The sequence below is a fragment of the Cololabis saira genome, chromosome 4, assembly GCF_033807715.1.
Source record: "Cololabis saira isolate AMF1-May2022 chromosome 4, fColSai1.1, whole genome shotgun sequence".
Classification (NCBI taxonomy): Eukaryota; Metazoa; Chordata; class Actinopteri; order Beloniformes; family Belonidae; genus Cololabis; species Cololabis saira.
In genome coordinates this window covers 1,710,794-1,732,282 of record NC_084590.1, presented here as the reverse complement: position 1 = coordinate 1,732,282, position 21,489 = coordinate 1,710,794, and the positions used below count along the sequence as shown (strand labels likewise).

The 21,489-nt window shown below is 43.6% G+C and overlaps 1 protein-coding gene across 2 annotated transcripts in view; it reads right to left on the bottom strand.

Annotated features, from left to right (window-relative positions):
- Positions 1 to 19,394: 19,394 nt before the first annotated feature.
- chrd (chordin) overlaps positions 19,395 to 21,489 on the bottom strand; it is a 31,442-nt gene continuing 29,347 nt past the window's right edge. For both annotated transcript variants that reach the window (XM_061720155.1, XM_061720156.1), the window contains exon 21: positions 19,395 to 20,192. In XM_061720155.1, coding sequence (XP_061576139.1) covers positions 20,143 to 20,192 — 50 coding nt within the window. In that variant the 3' untranslated portion in view covers positions 19,395 to 20,142. The remainder of the gene's footprint in view (positions 20,193 to 21,489) is intronic.

Here is a 21,489-nt window from a genome sequence, read left to right as displayed (position 1 = left end):
AAATGGCTCAACAGCGCCCCCTTGAAAACTTTGTGCCTCAAGCCCCACGATACAGTTTGATGTACATGCACGAAAATCGGTACACACCTGTATCATGGCACAACTTAAAGAAAAGTCTCTTGGCGTCATGCCCGAAACCGAACAGGAAGTCGGCCATTTTTAATTAATTGTGTAATTTTGGCGCAATTTATGCCATTCCTTCGGCAATTAATACGGCCCAAACCGTAAATTGCCCCCAGGTGTGTTATACATCAAAATGTGCGTCTCCATCCTCCGACACCACGCATTACTTTTCTCTTTCAAAAGCGTTACCTTGGCGACGCTAGACGCCAAAAACCGCGCCCACCCTTCATCTGATTGGTTCAGACCGAAAAAACGTTGTGCCTCAAGCCCCATAATACGGTTTGACGTACATGAACGAAAATCGGTACACATCTGTATCATGTCGCTACTTAAAGAAAAGTCTCTTGGCGCCATGGCCGAAACCGAACAGGAAGTCGGCCATTTTGAACATTCTGAATTAAGCGCGTAATTTTGGAGCAATATATGCCATTCCTTCGAGAATTAATACGGCCCGAACCGTAACGTGCACCCAGGTGTGTTATACATCAAAATGTGCGTCTCCATCCTGCGACTATGCGCATTACTTTTCTCTTTCAAAAGTGTTACCGTGGCGAGGCTAGACGCGAAAAAGTGCGCGTCCCCTTCATCTGATTGGTCCATATTTGATAGTTCTCCAAAAGTCACCAAATTATGCATGCAAGCCAGACTTGGCGATAAATTTGATATTTCATGGTTTGCATTAATGGGCGTGGCCTAACGGCTCAACAGCGCCCCCTAGAATACTTTTCTCTGCCATAACTTTTGAATGGTTTGACAAAGGAAGTTGTGGGTGGTGTCATGGGACTCTGTAATGAGTCCTTAAGCTTCGTTGGCCTTAATTAGCCCCGCCCCTTCTTCTGATTGGTTGTCCCGATTTTCTGCTATAACTTTGGAATGGTTTGACATAGAGAGTCGTGGGTGGTGTCATCAGATTCTTTATGGAGTCCTTGACCTTCATTGGCCTGAATTAGCCCCACCCCTTCTTCTGATTGGTTGTCCCTTTTTTCTGCTATAACCTTTTAATGGTTTAACATAGGAAGTCGTGGGTGGTGTCATTTCTGATATGCTTATAGGGGGCGGTGGCCGTGAGTGCGAGGGCCCGTTCATCGCTGCTTGCAGCTTTAATTGTTTTTGTAATTGCATTACAGAAAATCACAATATTCTAATTTCTGAGACAGTCCTGTATACTCAAAAAGTATACTTCAGTTCGGCACAGCTTTGAGTAAATATCAGTAGTGTGCATTAATTGGGACGTACTACTCAGAGCCACACGGCACTTCTTGCCATTGGGAGGGGGAATTGTTACCATGGTAACAGCAGCAGTAGCAGCTGTTACCATGGTAACAGCAGCAGTAGCAGCTGTTACCATGGTAACAGCAGCAGTAGCAGCACCGCTCCGCTCTTTCCCGTTTATCCTGGCCCAAACAAGATGACATTATATAATATTGTTATATACGAATATTATAATATTAATATTATATAATAATACCATTATACTTCAAATTATACTTATGACATATACGTATCTGCGCAGCACTTAGCCACCAAACACCCAGGGGCTGCCACACCATTTATGTAATTACTCTGTCCATTTGTGTCCATTTGTATTGATTATTCTATTATTTAATACATATAAAATAACTACAAATGCAAGTCAGAACAACATGATTGATTTCACTAGGTATTATCTTCCCTAACACTTGTACCCCCCTCATATCTTGAAATGTGATGTCCCAGCGTCCCAGACGACAGTGGTCGCTAGTGGCCCTATTCCACTAGTATCTACTCAGCTCGCTTCTACCCGCCACGCCCCCGTGTTGCGCTTTTCCACTGCGGGCCAAGGCGGGCCGAGCCGTGCCAAGCAGATACTTTTTCTGTAACCATTCTGCCGAGGTTCTAACCGGGCTGAGCCGGGATTATTTCTGACATCATCACATTACAGGCAGCTGATTGGTCGGGGGACGGGGCCGTCACCACCCTCCGCGCCACTGATTGGTCGGGGCACAGGAAGAGAATTTTTTGTTTAAAATAGTTATTTTACTCATTTTATTTGTTTTTATTTAATTCATCTGTTGTAAATAAAACCTGTCTTCCAATTCATTGCATTTTTCATTGCATTTTTAGCCTAGTTATTTTTGTGGTAGAAGTATCGGTACTCGGTATCGGCAAGTACACAAATTAAAATACTCGTACTCGTACTCCCTAATTTTTAGGCAGTCACTGAAATCAAGTGATAAGTGTAACTCTCGATGAGACTTCTCCACCCGTAGACAGGAATATTGACCCTCTCCAATTTTACAGGTTTCTTCTCCAGACTGAATGTTTCAGCTCTTTCAACAAATATTAATGCTATTTAGGTCAGGGCTCACATCAGAATAGTTTTTTCATTCTTAGCTGTTTTTCTGTGTGTTTGGGATCATTATCCTGTTGAAGGACCCATGACCTGCAACTGAGATCAAGCTTTCTGACACCGGGCAGCAAATTTCTCTCCAGAGTGTCTTCATAGTCTTGAGATTTCGTTGTTTCCAGCGCAGATTCAAATCACTCAAGTGTGCCGGATGTAGACACAGAGCTGATGTGACTTACCAAAAAGCTTTGTGTCATCTGTCCAAATGAAATTTTGCCAGACGTTTTGAGACTTGTCAATATGTATTTTGGCTAATTACATTCAGGCTTTATGATTTACTTTTAACAATGGACTTCTCTTTGGCTCAAACAGTGATAGTGTAATCTGGCACTGATGTTCATTGACCCTGGAGTTCACCTTAAATCTCTTTGGAAAATGTTCTGGGCTCTTTGGTTACAATTCTTATCTTTTTATTATCTTTTCAATTTGTCGTTGATTTTCCTCTTGCAGCCCTTCCAGGGAAGTTGGCTACAGTCACAATGGAGAAAAGATTTTCAATCTTTTCAATCTTTTCTAGGGGTAACAACTAATTTTTCAAGGCCAAATATATACTTCTGAACCACAGTTCAAAGCAATGTCTGAATTGTATTGGTCAATTTTCAGTAATTTATTTATTATTAATTTTATCAGATTGTCAGGGTCACGCCTACTTTATGTAACCAGAGTTAGAACCAAACACAGTGAGGCAGCTTTTATGCTCCTCACCTGTGGAACAAACTCCAAGGGCTGCTGAAACTCAATTGCTAAAAATCTTAAGTAAAGGTTGAAAACCTTTTCATTTACTTTTGCATTTTAGTAATCTCCCACAATGCACTACAACCTTTATTTCCCGCATCTCTTTTGTATTATTCTTGTTAACTTATGTCTGTCTGTCTTTAATTTCTGCTTTTAAGTAAACTATTTTTCTTTTTTTTAATGGTCATTTTATGTAAAGCACTTTGAATTGTCTTGTACATGAAATGTGCTATAGCCTACAGATAAACTTACCTTAAAATCTTTTCAAAATCCCATTTGTAATTCCATAGAAGTTAATAAAGTAACAGCCAGGTGCTGCTAATCCAAAGTATGTAATTGACTGATCATTTGTAAGTAAAACGGCATCTATAAAAGCCGCCTTTTTTGAGAGTTTGCACATCTTAAGCATTCATCTGTTTATTAAGACTATGTTGATCCATATCACCACATTTCAAAATATGGGCAAAATATATAGGCTACTGGTGAAATGTCCAGTGTTTGCAACAATTAAGTCATTATGGTGGCCTTTCAGTTCTTCGGATTCGCGCGCGTGTGTGTGTGTGTGTGTGTGTGTGTGTGTGTGTGTGTGTGTGTGTGTGTGTGTGTGTGTGTGTGTGTGTGTGTGTGTGTGTGTGTGTGTGTGTGTGTGTGTGTGTTTTAGTAAGTGCTGGACTATGCTTTTCTTGATATGTCAGCAGTTCACAATACAGAGATTAAAACTGGCTTTAAAAACTGCTCTGGGCAACCAAGTTAAGCCACAGTTAAAGGGGACCTATTATGGATCTAATACCTATTTTTGAACGGGGCTTGAATGTCTTAAAAACAAGCTTTTGATAGTTTTTTGCTAAATAAATTAGAAATTCAACCACTGAGCCATGTCTTTATCTTCCCATTCTCTAACCTCATTATCTATGCAGGATTCTGAGTGGGCGGGGCTATGATAATGAGGCTCTGTGCTGATTGGCTGCCTGAATGACGCGTAGAAAATGGCGGAAGCTCCGGCCGGCGAAGATGTTGTTGTTGTTCCGGCCAGAGTTAGTTGTGGGCGTGGTTTCAAGCATCGGAGGCCAAGCGATGTAAATCGCTCCCGTTGTTCCGTAACTTTGGGGGGCAGAATCTTATTGGCTCGTAGATCCACATCACACTGGACGGCTCATCTGGGCGGCTGTACAGATGTAACCGGTGGGATCTTTAGTGGTGTGCGTTGTGTTTTATAACAGACGGGACTCAGACCAGCAGGACTCTTTTGGAGGCGATCTCCGTTTATTTCCTGACAAGGAAATAAAACAACAAAACCTCCAGTCAAAACATGCATCGAGTTGAGCCCCTCTCCCATTGACATCAGTAACAAAAGGGCATATTAAGACAGAAACGTACCTGACAAGGAAATAAAACAACAAAACCTCCAGTCAAAACATGCATCGAGTTGAGCCCCTACACAGATAATAAAGAATATTAACATAAGGGAAACCCAAACTGTGGTCTATCAGACTTCACATCACTCACCTCTCCCATTGACATCAGTAACAAAAGGGGAGAGGTGAAGGCGGGAAAAATCATTTATACAGGTGGGGGGGGGGGGGGGGGGGGTCACTGAAATGTCCGTAGGGGGACAACGAACTAAAACACAAAAGGTTCCACATATTCTGGAGGTTTGACATGTCAGGTATACTAAAATAACAGATTTTGGTGATTATAAACTATAAAATAAATGCACATACACAAATGGAAAATTGACTATGTTACACAGACACTGCATTGTCTGAGTTGGCAGGCTGAGGGGAGACCACTTTATATATGTTAAAGCGACACTACGTAACTTTTCCACCTTAATATCATATTTCCAGAGTCATTGTGATGGTACATCAACTTCCAACAGATTTAATGACACCTCTGTCATGGTCTGAGGGGCCTGTATCGCCTTCACTGGCACAATGTAACTTTGAGGAGCATGGTAGGAACCCTGCCACACTAAAAAACTACAAATCTTTATGGCTTTGACTGCTTTACGGCATACGTCACTTCCCCCTCCTTCCCGATTCGCAGTCGAGACGAAAATGGGCGGGGCGTGGAGCGCAGCTCCGCCGAAGCTGGTAACCCGTTGCTGCGTTGTGGCTGCAGCAGCTCCACACAACAGACGTGGGGAAAAGATCGCTAATGGTTTAACTTTTCACCGGTTTCCTGCTTGGAGGCAGAACCACGGAGGCCAAGTATCTGATATAACAGAGTAAAAGAGTGAAAGAGTCGTCGGCTCGCTTGGATCACGGCTGTAACGACCAAACCTTCCACACAGTAAAGCCTGAATTATGGTTCTGCGTTAAATCGACGCAGACCTACGGCGTAGGGTACGTGGCGACGCACAACGTACGGTGCGTGTCGCTGCGTACCCTACGCCGTAGGCTCTGCGTCGATTTAACGCAGAACCATAAATCAGCCTTAAACCACAAACACTCACACAGACCAGGTCGGATCAAAACACGGGTTTTATTCCCCACTTCGCCAGCTAAACGCAGTTGCTGGCCAGCTCTCTGCGGTGCAATTAACCCCAATCTTCAGATAAAACTAGTTTGTTGAGGAAAAAATATTAACTCTTATTTGTAGCTGCAGAGGAAAAAAATAATCTCACGAGGAAAACAAAAATATTGCTCACGCCTCGGAGCCTCTTCCGCATAATATAGCAGTAAAAAAAAAGTAGTTGTACTATTATACAAATTTATTGAAACACATGGCGAGTCAAACATTTACCGAAGCAGCTGCCAAACACTCCTAAACAAGGTAGCCGGAGACGGTGGTTCTGCAGAACTGCGGCAATCCTTTCTAAAGAGTGGCGCTCCGACGAGGAGCTCCATTCTTCAGTAGGGATTTCATATGGATCCAGACCGTTAATAATCATTATTTTCTCCATATACCGCTCCCTGGCTTCCTTGTTTAAGGTATCCCGGTAAATTCCAGTTCCTTTCCAGCAGTTTAACATATTTTTTTTTGCGTTCCGTCTGTTCACTTGGTGAAACAGAAAAGCGTCCCGTCTTCTCTCAAAACAAATGCACGCGACGGGACAGGAGTTTTCCGGCAGTACGCGCTGGTGCTCATGGTAAACGTAGTGTTCTTTCTGGTAAAGCACTACCGCTTTTGTCCAAAACATGCCGCCAAACTCAGAAAAGCTGAAAGTTACGTTGTGCTGCTTTAAAGACAGAAAAAACCTGGTTTTCATAATAGGTCCCCTTTAAAATTAGATTGAAAAGTCCGGTGTTGCTTCAAATAGAGATCTGTTTAGCCAGGTGGATGAGAATGAACTGACCTAGCAGCGCTGCCGTCAGCCGGGTACTAGATGTAAATAAAACACCAACCAAGAAGGACAAAGAAATAAGTATTAAAAAGTGGAAGAATTTAGTTTCTTGAATAGTGGTGAAGTCTCAAGTCAGGTATTTGTCACACTTTCCACTTTCATAAGAGGATGGGCCAGAATGCAATATAAAAGCATTATTGGCAAATGGAAAAAATTATTCTCGCTTCCATAATTAGTTATCTCTAAATTCTATTCATCTGACAGATTCCTGTTTGTGAATGTGAGTTTTCCTCAAAGTTGTCTCTGTTTGTTTACACGGGGTTCTGTGCTTGCATTAATCATTTTCATTTGGAAGATAGGCATTCATTTACAAACCCAAAACAAACAAATGCTTGGGATTGCTATCAATCGCCACTGCTCTCTTCTTGAGTTTGTCAAACACTACAATGTCAAGTTGTTTAGACATCACCAGTTTACCCGTCTGGATTTGGAAGTCGCTCTTTGCTTACATTAGATTATATTAGATTAGATTAGTGGCTGAGCCAGCGTCCCGGCACAGTGAAAGTTTTGCCAGTTCAAGGCAACGGAAAAAAAGACAAAACAGATGACGACATATGACATGGGTGTTATCTATCCCAGATAACACTGAGATAGAGGAGGGAAAAAAAGGCATATTCACACTGTGTATAAATACACAGTGCAGACGACACCTCAGCACCAGAAAAGTAACATACTTATAAAAAATTTGACAACATCATAAGGAACATTTGCATGAGTTGGGGGGGGGAGGAGGCCATCCATGTAAGCACTGCAGCCTTCATGGCACGGCTTTCTCCTGAGCGTGTTTGTATGAGTGGTAAGTCTGTGAATTGTGCCTAAGATCTGCTCCTCAGCTATTGTCCATGATGCTCTTTCACTGCTTATCACTGGAGGAGATATCTCCCACCTTGACTTTGGGACCTCTGACCCATACCTTCCCAAGGTAAGCCCAACATTTTCAAGACCTGATAGTGCCTTATGTTCCTGGCAGAGCTCTCCGCTCTCAGAGTGCAGGTTCACTCATAGTTCCTAGAGCAGTGATTCTTAACCATAGGGCCGCGGCCCACACTTGGGCCGCGAGCGCCATCTAGTGGGCCGCAAAAGAAAATCAGTTTTGTACGTGTGGGCCGCGTGGGCCGCGGGACTGCATAGCAATTCCCGACCAAATGAGGAGAAGAAGACACTCAGCTAGCTGTACGTGTAATAGTAAGAGAAATGGTGTGTATTTACAGAGAAAATCCTTCATTTTGCACAGAGTAGGTTTAGATCCGCCAGGATCAGGGATCGATTACTTGGGTCTGCGCCCAGAGCGAGCGAGCGCGGCGTGATCATTTATCCCGACGCGTCCCCGCGGCCGGGGAGGTCGGTGCCGCTCGGGCGGCGCCGGCGGGCTCCGTCGTTACTGCTGAAGGAGATGTAGATGCAGGGCTGACGTGTCTGCTGGACTGGACTGTTGTTCGGACTCGCAAAAGCGTTTGGAAAGTGACACGGCTGCAGCACGGCCATGAGAGCTGCGGGCTCCTGCCCGTCTCAGCTGATCAGGCTCGGATGAAATCCGACACGCCCAGTCCTGACAACTTATTAATGTAAATAACTTAAAGCAAAATCAAAATAAGTTTTGTTCCCGCTCTATTTTTAAATATGCACACTTGTGTGTGTGTTGTTGTAAGGTGGCGCTCCGTGTATGTGTTGACGGCGCCTTTCCACACGGCGCGTTTTAAATCCAGAAATGACACAAAAAATTACGGTGGTGCTCCTTTCCATATGGTGGTCAAAATACAGTAATTAGCTTGACTCTTACAGAGATGAGAAGCCTAACAGGTAGAAAGGGAAGTTCAACCCGGAATGGACAGATTCATCCTGGTTCAGCCTTCCCACTGGGACAAAACCAGTGTCTCATACGTTCAGAGACCGTGGCGTTCAAAGTGCAAAGGTTTTTCATCAAACATATCCACTCAAGTCTGAACTGAAGTCCCAGAAAATAAGCTGACCATCTTAAAACATGTTTGGGTCCACATACAGCTGTGAAGCAGCTTTCTCCACAATGAACATAATTAAAACTAAATATCGTTCCAGGCTCAACAATCTGACACTATCCAGCCCAGATTTAAGTTCTGGCTGGAGAAAGCTCAGTTCTCTTACTGAACGACAGAAAGTGGGGGCATAAGATTATAACAGGGGAAGTTGTTCAATTGTTAAGATGTGTTTATATTAATTTATTATAAAAATGTGTTGAGACAATTAACAAAGAAAAGGGGAAATCCAAATGGCTGGTAAAGAAATAAAATAAGATAGCATTTGAAAAATAAAATAAAATCTATTTTATTTTTAAGAGAAAAAAATACGTGTAATTCAAGTTACACATGTTAATTGGCAAATATGTACTTTTTTAATATAACAGTCAGATGCAGATGTTGATACAACTATGAGGCTACTTGAATATATATATATATATATATATATATATATATATATATATATATATATATATATATATATATATATATATATACATATATATATATATATATATATATATATATATATATATATATATATATATATATATATATATATATATATTTATAACTCCGGTCTCCAAACAAAAATTGAACCTAAGTGCAACTATAATACATTTGAAAGCCTCATGCTTGGTCTGAAATTTCCGAGCTGGAAATCAGAGAAGCCAGTTGTGTTAGTGGTAGTGTATCGGCCCCCTGCTGGTGCTTATCTAGAGTTTTTGTCTGAATTTTCAGATTTCCTTTCTGGATTATTGATCAGCACAGATAAATTCATCATAGTGGGTGATTTTAACATTCATATGGATGTTGAAAGCGATAATCTTAAATTAGCCTTCGATTCTCTTCTAGAATCAATGGGTATCTCACAAAAAGTGGATAAACCGACGCACTGTTTTAATCATACTCTCGATCTCGTTCTCACCTACGGTGTTGAAACTGATGGTCTGTTGGTGTCACCTGTAAACTCCCTTTTATCCGACCATTACTTAATAACGTTTGAATTTAATTTTGTTGATGTTGAAGTACAAAATAGGAGGTATTATTTTAGCAGATGTTTGTCTGATGAAGTTATTGTTAAATTTAGGGAGGCCATTGCTTATCTTACGACAGTGCGAAATAGTGATGTAGTCGAGGCCAGTGACCTGGGTTCTACCTCTGCAGATGTTGATTTCCTTGCTAGTAACACTGCTGATTTGTTGCATTCAGCTTTAGATGAAGTTGCTCCTTTGAAAAGGAGGGTTTCTAGCCACAGGAGCTTAACTCCCTGGTATAATTCAGATATCCGCATGTTGAAACAAAACGTGCGTAAAGTGGAAAGGAAGTTCAATTCAATTCAATTCAATTTTATTTATATAGCGTCTAATACAACAGAGTTGTCTCTAGACGCTTTCCAGAGACCCATACCCAGAACATGACCCCCGAGCAGTTATTACATAAACAATGGCAGGTAAAAACTCCCATAGTGGGAGAAAAACCTTAAGCCAAACAGTGGCAAGGAAAAACTCCCCTTTAGGAGGGAAGAAACCTTGAGCAGGACCAGGCTCGTAGGGGGGGACCCTCCTGCCGAGGGCCAGACTGGTGGGTCAGGGACGGCAACAGCACAGCAGGCAGGTGGAAGCAGCAACGGGATGACCAGGGGTGGGGACCACAGGCCAGCATGCAGCTCCCGAAGCTCCGGCCCAATCATCAGGTCCCAGGTTGGGGTGCAGGGTCGGGGAAGGGTTGAAAAGGGGCAGGGCCAAGGAGAGGAGTCTTGACGGACAAACCTTCTCCCCCGCCTGCCCGGGCTGTTACCCTGCCCCCCTCACTCCCACACTGCAGGTTCCGGTGTCCGGCAAAGGATGCTGCAACATGGACAAAAGAGAGAAAAGGGAGGAGAAGGGGGGGCCAGCACAAGAAACTACAGGAGCGACTCTGACACACTAAAGTTTACACTACCTAGAGATTTACCAACACCAGCTAGAGGTTTACTAAACACTAACTATAGGCTTTACTAAACAGAAATGTTTTACGTTTATTTTTAAAGGTGGAGGTGGTGTCAGCCTCCTTAACCCAGATTGGAAGTTGGTTCCATAGTAGTGGTGCCTGATAGCAGAACGCCCGCCCTCCAAATCTACATTTGGATACTCTAGGAACTACGAGTAAACCTGCACTCTGAGAACGGAGAGCTCTGACAGGAACATAAGGCACTATCAGGTCTTGCAAATAATGCGGAGCTAAGCCGTTTTGGGCTTTATACGCAAGTAATAAAATTTTAAATTGGATTCTGAATTTTACGGGTAACCAATGGAGCGACGCTAACACTGGAGAGACGTGGTCTCTCCTGCTGATTCCTGTCAGCACTCGTGCTGCTGCATTCTGGATCAGCTGGAGCCTATTCAGCAAATTACTTGGACATCCTGCTAACAACACATTACAGTAATCTAGTCTAGAAGATACAAACGCATGAACTAGTTTTTCTGCATCACTCTGCGAGAGGATTTTCCTAATCTTTGCAATATTATGGAGATGGAAAAAGGCTATTTTACAGACCTGATTGACATATGGTTTAAACGACAAATCCTGATCGAAAATAACACCAAGGTTTCTCACAGTTGCACTGGAAGCCATCGCAACACCATCTAATCCCTTCCTAAGATGCTCTGGACCAAGAATGATAACCTCTGTTTTATCTGAATTTAGAAGCAAGAAACTTCTGGACATCCAGTCCTTGATGTCCCTAAGACATGCCTGAAGTTTAACTAACGGTTCTGTTTCATCCGGCTTCATAGACAAGTAGAGCTGCGTATCATCAGCATAACAATGAAAGTGTATGCCGTGATTCTGGATTATACTTCCCAATGGCTGCATGTATAAACTGAACAAGATTGGCCCTAGAACTGAACCCTGCGGAACACCATATCAGACCCTTGACTGTTCTGAAGAAACCTCATGTACATGAACAAACTGGAACCTGTCAGATAGATATGATTTAAACCAACATAGAGCTGTCCCTTTAATCCCAACAACGTGCTCTAACCTGTGCAGCAAAATGCCATGATCTATAGTGTCAAAAGCAGCACTGAGGTCCAGTAGAACCAGTATGGAAACTAATCCCTTATCTGAGGCCATAAGGAGGTCATTCGTGACTCGAACCAGTGCTGTCTCTGTGCTATGATGCATTCTGAACCCTGACTGAAAGACTTCAAACAGATCATTTCTATACAAATAGTCACATAACTGACTTGAAACTGCCTTTTCCAAGCGTTTCCAGACGTCGTTTTCTGAACACCACTGAGACAACCAGCGGCGGAGCGAGAGCATGCGACTAAACATGTCATCGCTGGTCAGATTGGGGAGGGGGCCAGAAAAACCTACGGAGTCCGACATGGTTTTGGCGTAGTTACACACCGAGACAATATTCATTTTAGTTACTTCCGACTGGCGAAGACGGGAGTCATTAGCTCCGACATTGATGATAACTTTACCATATTTACGATTACCCTTTGCCAGTAGCTTCAAATTTGCTTCTATGTCGCCCGCTCTGGCCCCCGGGATACACCTAACTAAGGTCTCTGGAGTCGGCCTCACATGTCTCACAATAGAGTCTCCAATCACCAGGGTCGGTTTCTCAACAGATGTGTCGCTGAGTGGGGAAAAACGGTTAGACACATGAAGCGGGTGGTGGTGTTCTGTACTCTTGTAGGTCTGTAGACTCTTATCGTGAATGGAAAGATATTCTAATAGTATATAAAAAAGCCCTTCGCAAAGCCAGAACAGCTTATTATTCAACGTTGATAGAGGATAACAAAAGTAACCCACGTTTTCTGTTCAGCACTGTAGCCAGGCTGACAAAGAGTCACAACTCTGTTGAGCCGTGCATTCCTGCAGCTCTCAGTAGTGAGGACTTTATGAGCTTCTTCAACAGTAAAATCGCGAGAATTAGAAGAAACTTGAAACTTGAAATAAGTAGAAAAAACAAGATTTCTTTGCTTGTAATAAGAAGATAAATCTTGTCCCACCGGCAGATTTTCCTACTTATTTCAAGTGAAAATTTACTTGAAACAGGTGAAAATTGTCAAGTTATTTTTCTGTTGATGACTCTAAATGTTGAAATAGCAGTAAAACCACATTCATTGATGAAATTACTAATGGATGGAAAGGGGGGATGGAAGTTTTACAGGGGGGGTGATTTTCACCGTTTTTATTTCAGGAGGGATGATTTGGACCGTTTTTATTTCAGGGGGGATGCCACCCCCCCTCATCCCCCCTCTACTCGAGTACTGCCTGTAGCTATATTCTACATCTGGGCTGATGTGGACGTACAGATAGCAGCAGAGGATATTTCAGTTGCTATATGGCTGTCTGTCTGTACAGTCGTGCAAGTTCAATGCTATTAAAGCACTTTAAATCAAAGCATTTAGTTTTTTTTATATAAAATAAATACATTTCTATGCAGTTTAGAAGTTTTGGGGATGTCCCTTTTTGGCGCCTGCACTGCTGAAATCAGGCGTTCATTATTTATATTTCTGAAAGGTGGTAAAGAGGCGACCAGCCGGGGGCCCGCGTTAACGGGTCCCCGACGGGCGTCGCAGCTGGGGAGATCCGCGAGAAGGGCCCGGCGCGCGTCCAGAGTTGCCGCCGCCGGCCGCCGACCGCCGTATCCGACCCCCAACCACCCACCCACCGGTCCGCCTAAGGCGCGGTGCCGGACACCGCCCCGCGAAAACCCCGCCCGACGACCATGGATGTATTATGCCGACGACGCGGGGACGCCGCAGGACGAAGGCCCCGCCACTTACAGCGCAGCCGCGGATGTGACGTAATACTCAGAGCGCGCGCGGGGGGCGGGGGGAGAGAGAGAGAGAAAAAAACGTAATACTCAGAGCGCGCGCGGGGGGCGGGGGGAGAGAGAGAGAGAAAAAAAAAAAAAAACTCCCAGGATTCGAAATGAAGATTCGAAATGCGCATTTTTAAACGAATATCGAATTTTTGGATTTCGGTTCCGGTTCCAAAATTGGAACCGGGTTTCGGTACCCATCCCTAGTCAAGGGTCTGTTATGGTGTTCCGCAGGGTTCAGTGCTAGGGCCAATCTTTTTCAGTTTATACATGCAGCCGTTGGGAAGTATAATCCAGAATCACGGCATACACTTTCATTGTTATGCTGATGATACGCAGCTCTACTTGTCTATGAAGCCGGATGAAATAGATACGTTAGTTAAACTTCAGGCATGTCTTAGGGCCATCAAGGACTGGATGTCCAGAAATGTCCTGCTTCTAAATTCAGATAAAATAGAGGTTATCATTCTTGGTCCAGAGCATCTTAGGAAGGGATTAGATGGTGTTGCGATGGCTTCCAGTGCAACTGTGAGAAACCTTGGTGTTATTTTCGATCAGGATTTGTCGTTTAAACCATATGTCAATCAGGTTTGTAAAATAGCCTTTTTCCATCTCCGTAATATTGCAAAGATTAGGAAAATCCTCTCGCAGAGTGATGCAGAAAAACTAGTTCATGCGTTTGTATCTTCTAGACTAGATTACTGTAATGTGTTGTTAGCAGGATGTCCAAGTAATTTGCTGAATAGGCTCCAGCTGATCCAAAATGCAGCAGCACGAGTACTGACAGGAATTAGCAGGAGAGACCACGTCTCTCCAGTGTTAGCGTCGCTCCATTGGTTACCCGTAAAATTCAGAATCCAATTTAAAATTTTATTACTTGCGTATAAAGCCCAAAAGTCGCTCCTGTAGTTTCTTGTGCTGGCCCCCCCTTCTCCTCCCTTTTCTCTCTTTTGTCCATGTTGCAGCATCCTTTGCCAGACACCGGAACCTGCAGGTGGTCGTGGGTGGCTTGTAGCTTGCATTACGGAGCACAAGTCTTTCCCTGACCCTGCACCCCAACCTGGGACTTGCTGATTGGGCCGGAGCTTCGGGAGCTGCGTGCTGGCCTGCGGTCCCCACCCCTGGTCATCCCGTTGCTGGCCCCCCTTCTCCTCCCTTTTCTCTCTCTGCAGGTGGTCCTGGGTGGCTTGTAGCTTGCATTACGGAGCACAAGTCTTTCCCTGACCCTGCACCCCAACCTGGGACTTGCTGATTGGGCCGGAGCTTCGGGAGCTGCGTGCTGGCCTGCGGTCCCCACCCCTGGTCATCCCGTTGCTGGCCCCCCTTCTCCTCCCCTTTCTCTCTCTGCAGGTGGTCGTGGGTGGCTTGTAGCTTGCATTACGGAGCACAAGTCTTTCCCCGACCCTGCACCCCAACCTGGGACTTGCTGATTGGGCCGGAGCTTCGGGAGCTGCGTGCTGGCCTGCGGTCCCCACCCCTGGTCATCCCGTTGCTGCTTCCACCTGCCTGCTGTGCTGTTGCCGTCCCTGACCCACCAGTCTGGCCCTCGGCAGGAGGGTCCCCCCTTATGAGCCTGGTCCTGCTCAAGGTTTCTTCCCTCCTAAAGGGGAGTTTTTCCTTGCCACTGTTTGGCTTAAGGTTTTTCTCCCACTAGGGGAGTTTTTACCTGCCATTGTTTATGTAATAACTGCTCGGGGGTCATGTTCTGGGTATGGGTCTCTGGAAAGCGTCTAGAGACAACTCTGTTGTATTAGACGCTATATAAATAAAATTGAATTGAATTGAATTGAATATATATATATATATTAGGGGTGTAACGGTATTTGTATTCGTCCCGTCCCGTCACGGTACGGGGGTCACGGTTCGGTACACGCAGTCATACGGCGAATACGTCTGACTGAGTTAAAAAAAAAAAAAAATTAATCATCTTTTTTTTTTCCCCTTATAAATATCAAAAGTCACGTTCCATTACAGACCTAAATGTGTGCTAGTCTGTGCATATCAATAAATATATGTGCAATTCATATATCATCATAAATTGTAGGCTATAATAACGATAAAATGTTCTAATTCTTAATTTACAACTGTCCTGAACGCATCAGGGCCGTGTGCCAGCGCGGATTGGGAGTAAAGCCTGATTTATGGTTCTGCGTTAAATCGACGCAGAGCATACGCCGACAGGTACGGCGCAGTCTACGGCGAGGTTACGCGCATACGCGCAACCTTCGCCGTAGGCGCTGCGTTGGTGTAACGCGGTACCATAAATCAGCCTTAACAGTCACAGTGAAGGAGATTAGCGCTAAAGTTTAAAAGAGGACTAAGCATGTACAAAGTTTTGAATGTTACCCCGTTTTCCACGTTACCTGGATTATTTTGGGTTATGGAAGAGTCAACTACCGTTGGTGAGTCAGTGTAACCTTCTTAAATAATTTCTTAACAGAATGTTGTGGTAGCTTTGACCACCTGCCTATTTGAATGTGATTTGTGTTGTTGTCAACTAGACCGCCGAGTCTATTCTCTGTTATAGAGCTCAGAAATGATGTTATAGACCGCTGTGTCTATATCTATCTAAATAGATTGTGTAATTTTAGACCAGTTAGGTTTTTTGTATTTAAGCTGAATCAAAGATGGAACTGAGTCAGTCCGTGACTATCTGAGTTTTTAGCTCCGCGTGTGTGTGTGTGTGTGTGTGTGTGTGTGTTTCTGGTAGGATGATGTTGTTGAACGTTAAAATGACTATCATAAGGCCCATGGAGAATGCTCCGCCCCCAGACGGCTCTGCCCATATGCAGCAGTAGAGGAGCCCGGGTTCAAGTATTTATTAAAAGTGCTCAAGCTCGTTACAATGTCCCATCCCGCGCTCACATAAAAAACATAAAAAATTAAAAACAGTAATGCACAAGTTAAATGTTTTATTCTATTTATTTTACACTTTAATAAGAGATGCTTTTTAGTTTTGAACAAACTTTAACTTTCAAATGCTATGATCAAAATAAAGGAAGAAAAAACTCGTCTTATACATTTGGGAATTTTTGTATTTATTTTCCCGTTGTACCGAACCCGTACCGAACCGTGACCCCTGTACCGAGGTACGTACCGAACCGTGACTTGTGTGTACCGTGACACCCCTAATATATATATATATATATATATATATATGTATATATTATGATGTTCTGGACCTTCGCTTGAGTACATTTTCTCTAAATGGACCTCTTAAAGTTGAATACCCCTGCTATACAGTGTTAATATTTAACGGGCCCCGGGCCACTCTGTACTGAAAAGATTGGGCCCCAAGGTCAGAAAGGTTAAGAACCCCTGTCCTAGAGTATCCAAATGTAGATTTGGAAGGCGGGCGTTCTGCTATCAGGCACCATTACTATGGAACCAACTTCCAATCTGGGTTAAGGAGGCTGACACCACCTCCACCTTTAAAACTAAACTTAAAATCTTTCTGTTTAGTAAAGCCTATAGTTAGTGTTTAGTAAACCTCTAGGTGGTGTTGGTAAATCTCTAGGTAGTGTAAACTCTAGTGTGTTAGAGTCGCTCCTGTAGTTTCTTGTGCTGGCCCCCCTTTTCTTCTCTTTTGTACATGGTGCAGCATCCTCTGCCGGTGGCGAAGAGCATCTCTGAATGCAAAACACCGGAACCTGCAGCGTGAGAGTGAGAGGGGCAGGGTAACGGCCCGGGCAGGCGGGGGAGAGATTTGTCCATCAAGACTCCTCTCCCTGGCCCTGCCCCGTCTCAACCTTTACCCGACCCTGCAGCCCAACCTGGGACTTGCTGATTGGTCCGGAGCTTCGGGAGCTGCGTGCTGGCCTGCGGTCCCCACCCCTGGTCATCCCGTTGCTGCTTCCACTTGCCTGCTGTCCCCACCCCTGGTCATCCCGCTGCTGCTACCACCTGCCTGCTGTGCTGTTGACGTCCCCGACCCCCAGTCTGGCCCTCGGCAGGAGGGCCCCCCCTTATGATCCAGGTCCTGGTCCAGGTGTCTTCCCTCCTAAAGGGGAGTTTTTCTTGCCACTGTTTGGCTTAAGGCTTTTCTCCCACTAGGGGAGTTTTTACCTGCCATTGTTTATGTAATAATTGCTCGGGGGTTTATGTTCATGTTCTGGGTCTCTGGAAAGCGTCTAAAGACAACTTTTGTTGTATTAGACGCTATATAAATAAAATTGAATTGAATTGAATTGAATTGAATTGACTTGAATTGAATTGAACCTTCCTCCACCTGGTTGCGTATACTTTACCTGCCAGTATTTTGCATCACGCTTTTATGTGCTGGATTGTCTCTGGGGCATCTTGACACAGTCTGCAGCTGGCGTCTTTGTCTGGGGGCTAGACCCAGCGTCATAGGGTAGTCCATTGGCACTTTTCCACTAGTACCTACTCAGCCCGACTCCACTCGACTCGCCTTGTCCTTGTTTATTTTCGATACCCAGATCAGCAGTAGGAGGTTGGAGTGATGTATTTGATTGTGTGATCTAAACGAAGAAGACAACAACACTAAAGATGTAGAACCTGGAGGAGATGATAGATGTGCTGCTGGGTCTGTGGCTTGTGTTCCATATCAAGTTAAAAAATGAGCACAGATGAGCACAGATGCAGGTTCATGAACATCTGCACAGAGTGCAGATGTTCATAAACCTGGTGGCTGAGGAGAGAATTAAAAATGGATCTAGACAGGTGATAAGGAACAACCAGATCTACCAGGAGATATGTCTCTTCATAGCTGCTCACGACTCCAGATGACTTTTCAGCAGCAGAGACAAACTAACAAAAAAGCGTTGACACTTGAAGCTTCTCTCACTCTCATTGTTTAACGGCATATGTGAGCTGAGGCGTGGTAGGTGCAGCCAACGGCGCCAGCACGGCTGCTGTAAGGATGTGTTTTATCCAGCACGGCTACTGTAAGGATGTGTTTTATCCAGCACGGCTGCTGTAAGGATGTGTTTTATCCAGCACGGCTACTGTAAGGATGTGTTTTATCCAGCACGGCTGCTGTAAGGATGTGTTCTATCCAGCACGGCTGCTGTAAGGATGTGTTTTATCCAGCAGAGTGCAGTACCGGACTGGGAAAGCTGGGTGGGAATCTGGCGGAAAGAAATCTGCTTTCCCTTTGGCGACGTAAACATTCCCAGCAGAGGGGTTTACACACGTGCATGAATGTGTTTGTTTCAGTCTGCAGTCTGCGTGTGTATTCGTGTGTATCTACGGTTCTTGTTTTGCTGTTTTATCAAGTTCATATTGATTGTCTGTCTGTTTATGAAGGCCGAACCAACAGAGATGATTTCAGAAGTGGGCTGGCTGGTTATTGGCCTTTATTTTTAACTAACGTCAGCACAGAAAATCCCAAAAGGGATCATATGTACACAAAGTAAACCACAAAATAACTCTGCAAATAAAAGCATGTATCGAGGATCCTCTATTTAGGTTTAAGAAGTTTCTATCTTAGGGAGTGAGCGAACACATGTGCTGAATGAAGAACAAAAGCAAGAAAATCAAAGAAAGTAGAGGGCAGGTTTGGCAGGAAATACCACTAAAAAGAGAAAAGAACAGAAAGATTAAGCAGAAAGAAGGGAAACGGAAAAAAGAAAGAGGTATGAGACAAAAAAAGAGGGGAAGAGAATCATTCTTAGACTTTCCTTCTCTCACAAGGGAAGAAAAGCAGATGAAAAGTGGAGAATGTTTCAGGGAAATGATACAAACAATGTAAAAGGAAAAAAACCATTGTGAAAAAAAGACAAGTGGAACTCAGTCTTATTCCTATTTTGATCACAGCTCCAGATCTGAAAAACTGTAAAAAAAAAAAAAAGTGAAATAGAGAAAGAAAGCAACAACACTGTTAAAATAGACGTAAGACTTTTTGAAGACGTAAGATAAAAACAGAAGGTAGAAAAGCATCAGAGCAAAGGATTATTGGAGGAAATTGTGTGATCGCATCCAAAGATATCAGGCATCTCTCGTTTTTATAATCAGCACGTTTTTTATTCTGTTTCCACACTATTAAATAAATACAAAATACAAACCAAATTCGTTTTCCACAATGGCTGTAAAAAAAAAAAAAAAAAAAAGGAAAAAAAAAAGAGGAAAACATTTTTATCTACAGGTGCTGTTTCAAAGAGAAACACCATTCATGGTTGGTCTGACGGCTGGAAAATCTAGAAAACATTTATTTCCAGTGATACATTCACTCAAAGTAAAGCAACACTTGTCCAGTAGTGGCTGGGATTCCACTCAGAAAGTGAAGCTCTGTCACTTAAATACAACACACGCAATCTTCCCAGCATCAGCTACTTAAAGTCCGGATAGATGTCCGTCCCACGGAGCAGCTGTGTTGTATTTACAGCTCCAACATTTGGTCCACTGAGATGCTTAGGAAAACTTAGCGACATGAAATTGCAGCAAACACTGAAGGAGGAGAGAGAGAGGCCAGAGTCGCTCCTCTTCATAGCTTTAATCCTTCATTAAATAAGTCTTTCATTTCCACTTTTGACTCTCCCTTCTGTATTTGTTTCTCCTCATTACAATCTTGAAGCTGATACCAGGGTGGGTGATAGGTGGGGGGGGGGGCGGGACCCCAGGGACCCCAGGGTGCAGCTCTAGGCTCAGCCACGTGTAGGAGGAGGAAGGTTAGGAAGGTTGGGAAGGTTAGGAAGGTTAGGAAGGTTAGGAAGGTGTTGAATGAGACGAGAAGGGTTCATGGTTCTTTTCTGGAGAGTTACATCCCAGCGGATCAGTGTCTCCAAGTCCGTACTTTGTCTGGTCTTTTCATTATCAGTTGATCTTTGAAATCAATGGAGAACAGAAAAACAATATTAAGACCCAAATAAGATGTTCACATGACAGTTTGTTACTGAGAGCACTTGAAAAGGCTGCAGTGTTTAAAACCAACACAAACCTAATGCAACTTTTTATATAGCAAAGCAAACAAGTGTTTACGGTATTTCATATTTCTGCGACCTCACAGTACACAAAACTAAAACATCATGTACACGAAACTAAAAACATCATGTAACCGTGGCGAGTGGCCACGGTTACATGATGTTTTTTAATTCTGAATTATTATTCCGAATTAAATAATTCAGAATTAAGCTATTTTCCTTCGAGTTTACATGGAAATAGTAATTCCGAATTGAGGTTTACATGGAAGTTACGTCTAGCGGAAGAAAAACAAACTTAGCCGCTTAGTCGCTACAATTATGAAAAGCTCACAATTTTGATGTTTCCTGTTTCCATCTGTTCTTTTAATTATTTCTATTTATTAAATAAATGGTCTCTGCACTTGACCAGTGTTTACTGCTGCTGCATCTTGAAATTTTGTTAGGAAAACCAGCCCAGCGTGGAATATACAAGACTCAGAGCCGCCGCAAGGGGTGTGCGAACCGTGCGATCGCACGGGGCCTCGCGCCCCAAGGGGCCTCGCGCTATGGGCCGTTTTTGAAAAAAAAAAAAAAAAATATATATTTTTTTTTTTTCGTTTTTTTTTTCGTTTTTTCCCTTATAAATAACAACAGTCACATTCCATTACAGACCTAAATGTGTACTAGTCTGTGCATATCAATAAAATATATGTGCAATGATGCGCGTGTCTGTTGTTCAATACAACTGATCAGACCAAGCGCAGACACAAGCTGCTCTGATCCAGACGGTGGAGTTGGAACAAACTGTCACACAATGTCGAAAGAACGAGACAGAATCAGGAAATTTCCATCAGGGGATGAAAAAAGAAAAAAACTAAAGAAAATGGAAGAGTTTAATGCCTCTCTGAAAGGCTCGTTTGATAAATTTGTTAGAAAAATCACCAATCCGACTGGGTCTCAAGCAGCCGTGGGGCCCCCCGTCGAGGCAAGTCAAATGATGATGAGGCAGGGGAAATTATCCAGTATTTTGCTAATTGGAGAGTTAAAATTGCGCATTTAGACACCCGATCCGACCCGAAAAAAACAAAAATTTTGCGCGCGCTCGCTACGCTCACGCGCGAGTGGCCCCCCCAAGCGATTTCGCACAGGGCCTCGCAAAACTCCCAGACGGCTCTGACAAGACTGTCTCAGAAAATTTTAATATTGTGATTTTCTGTAAT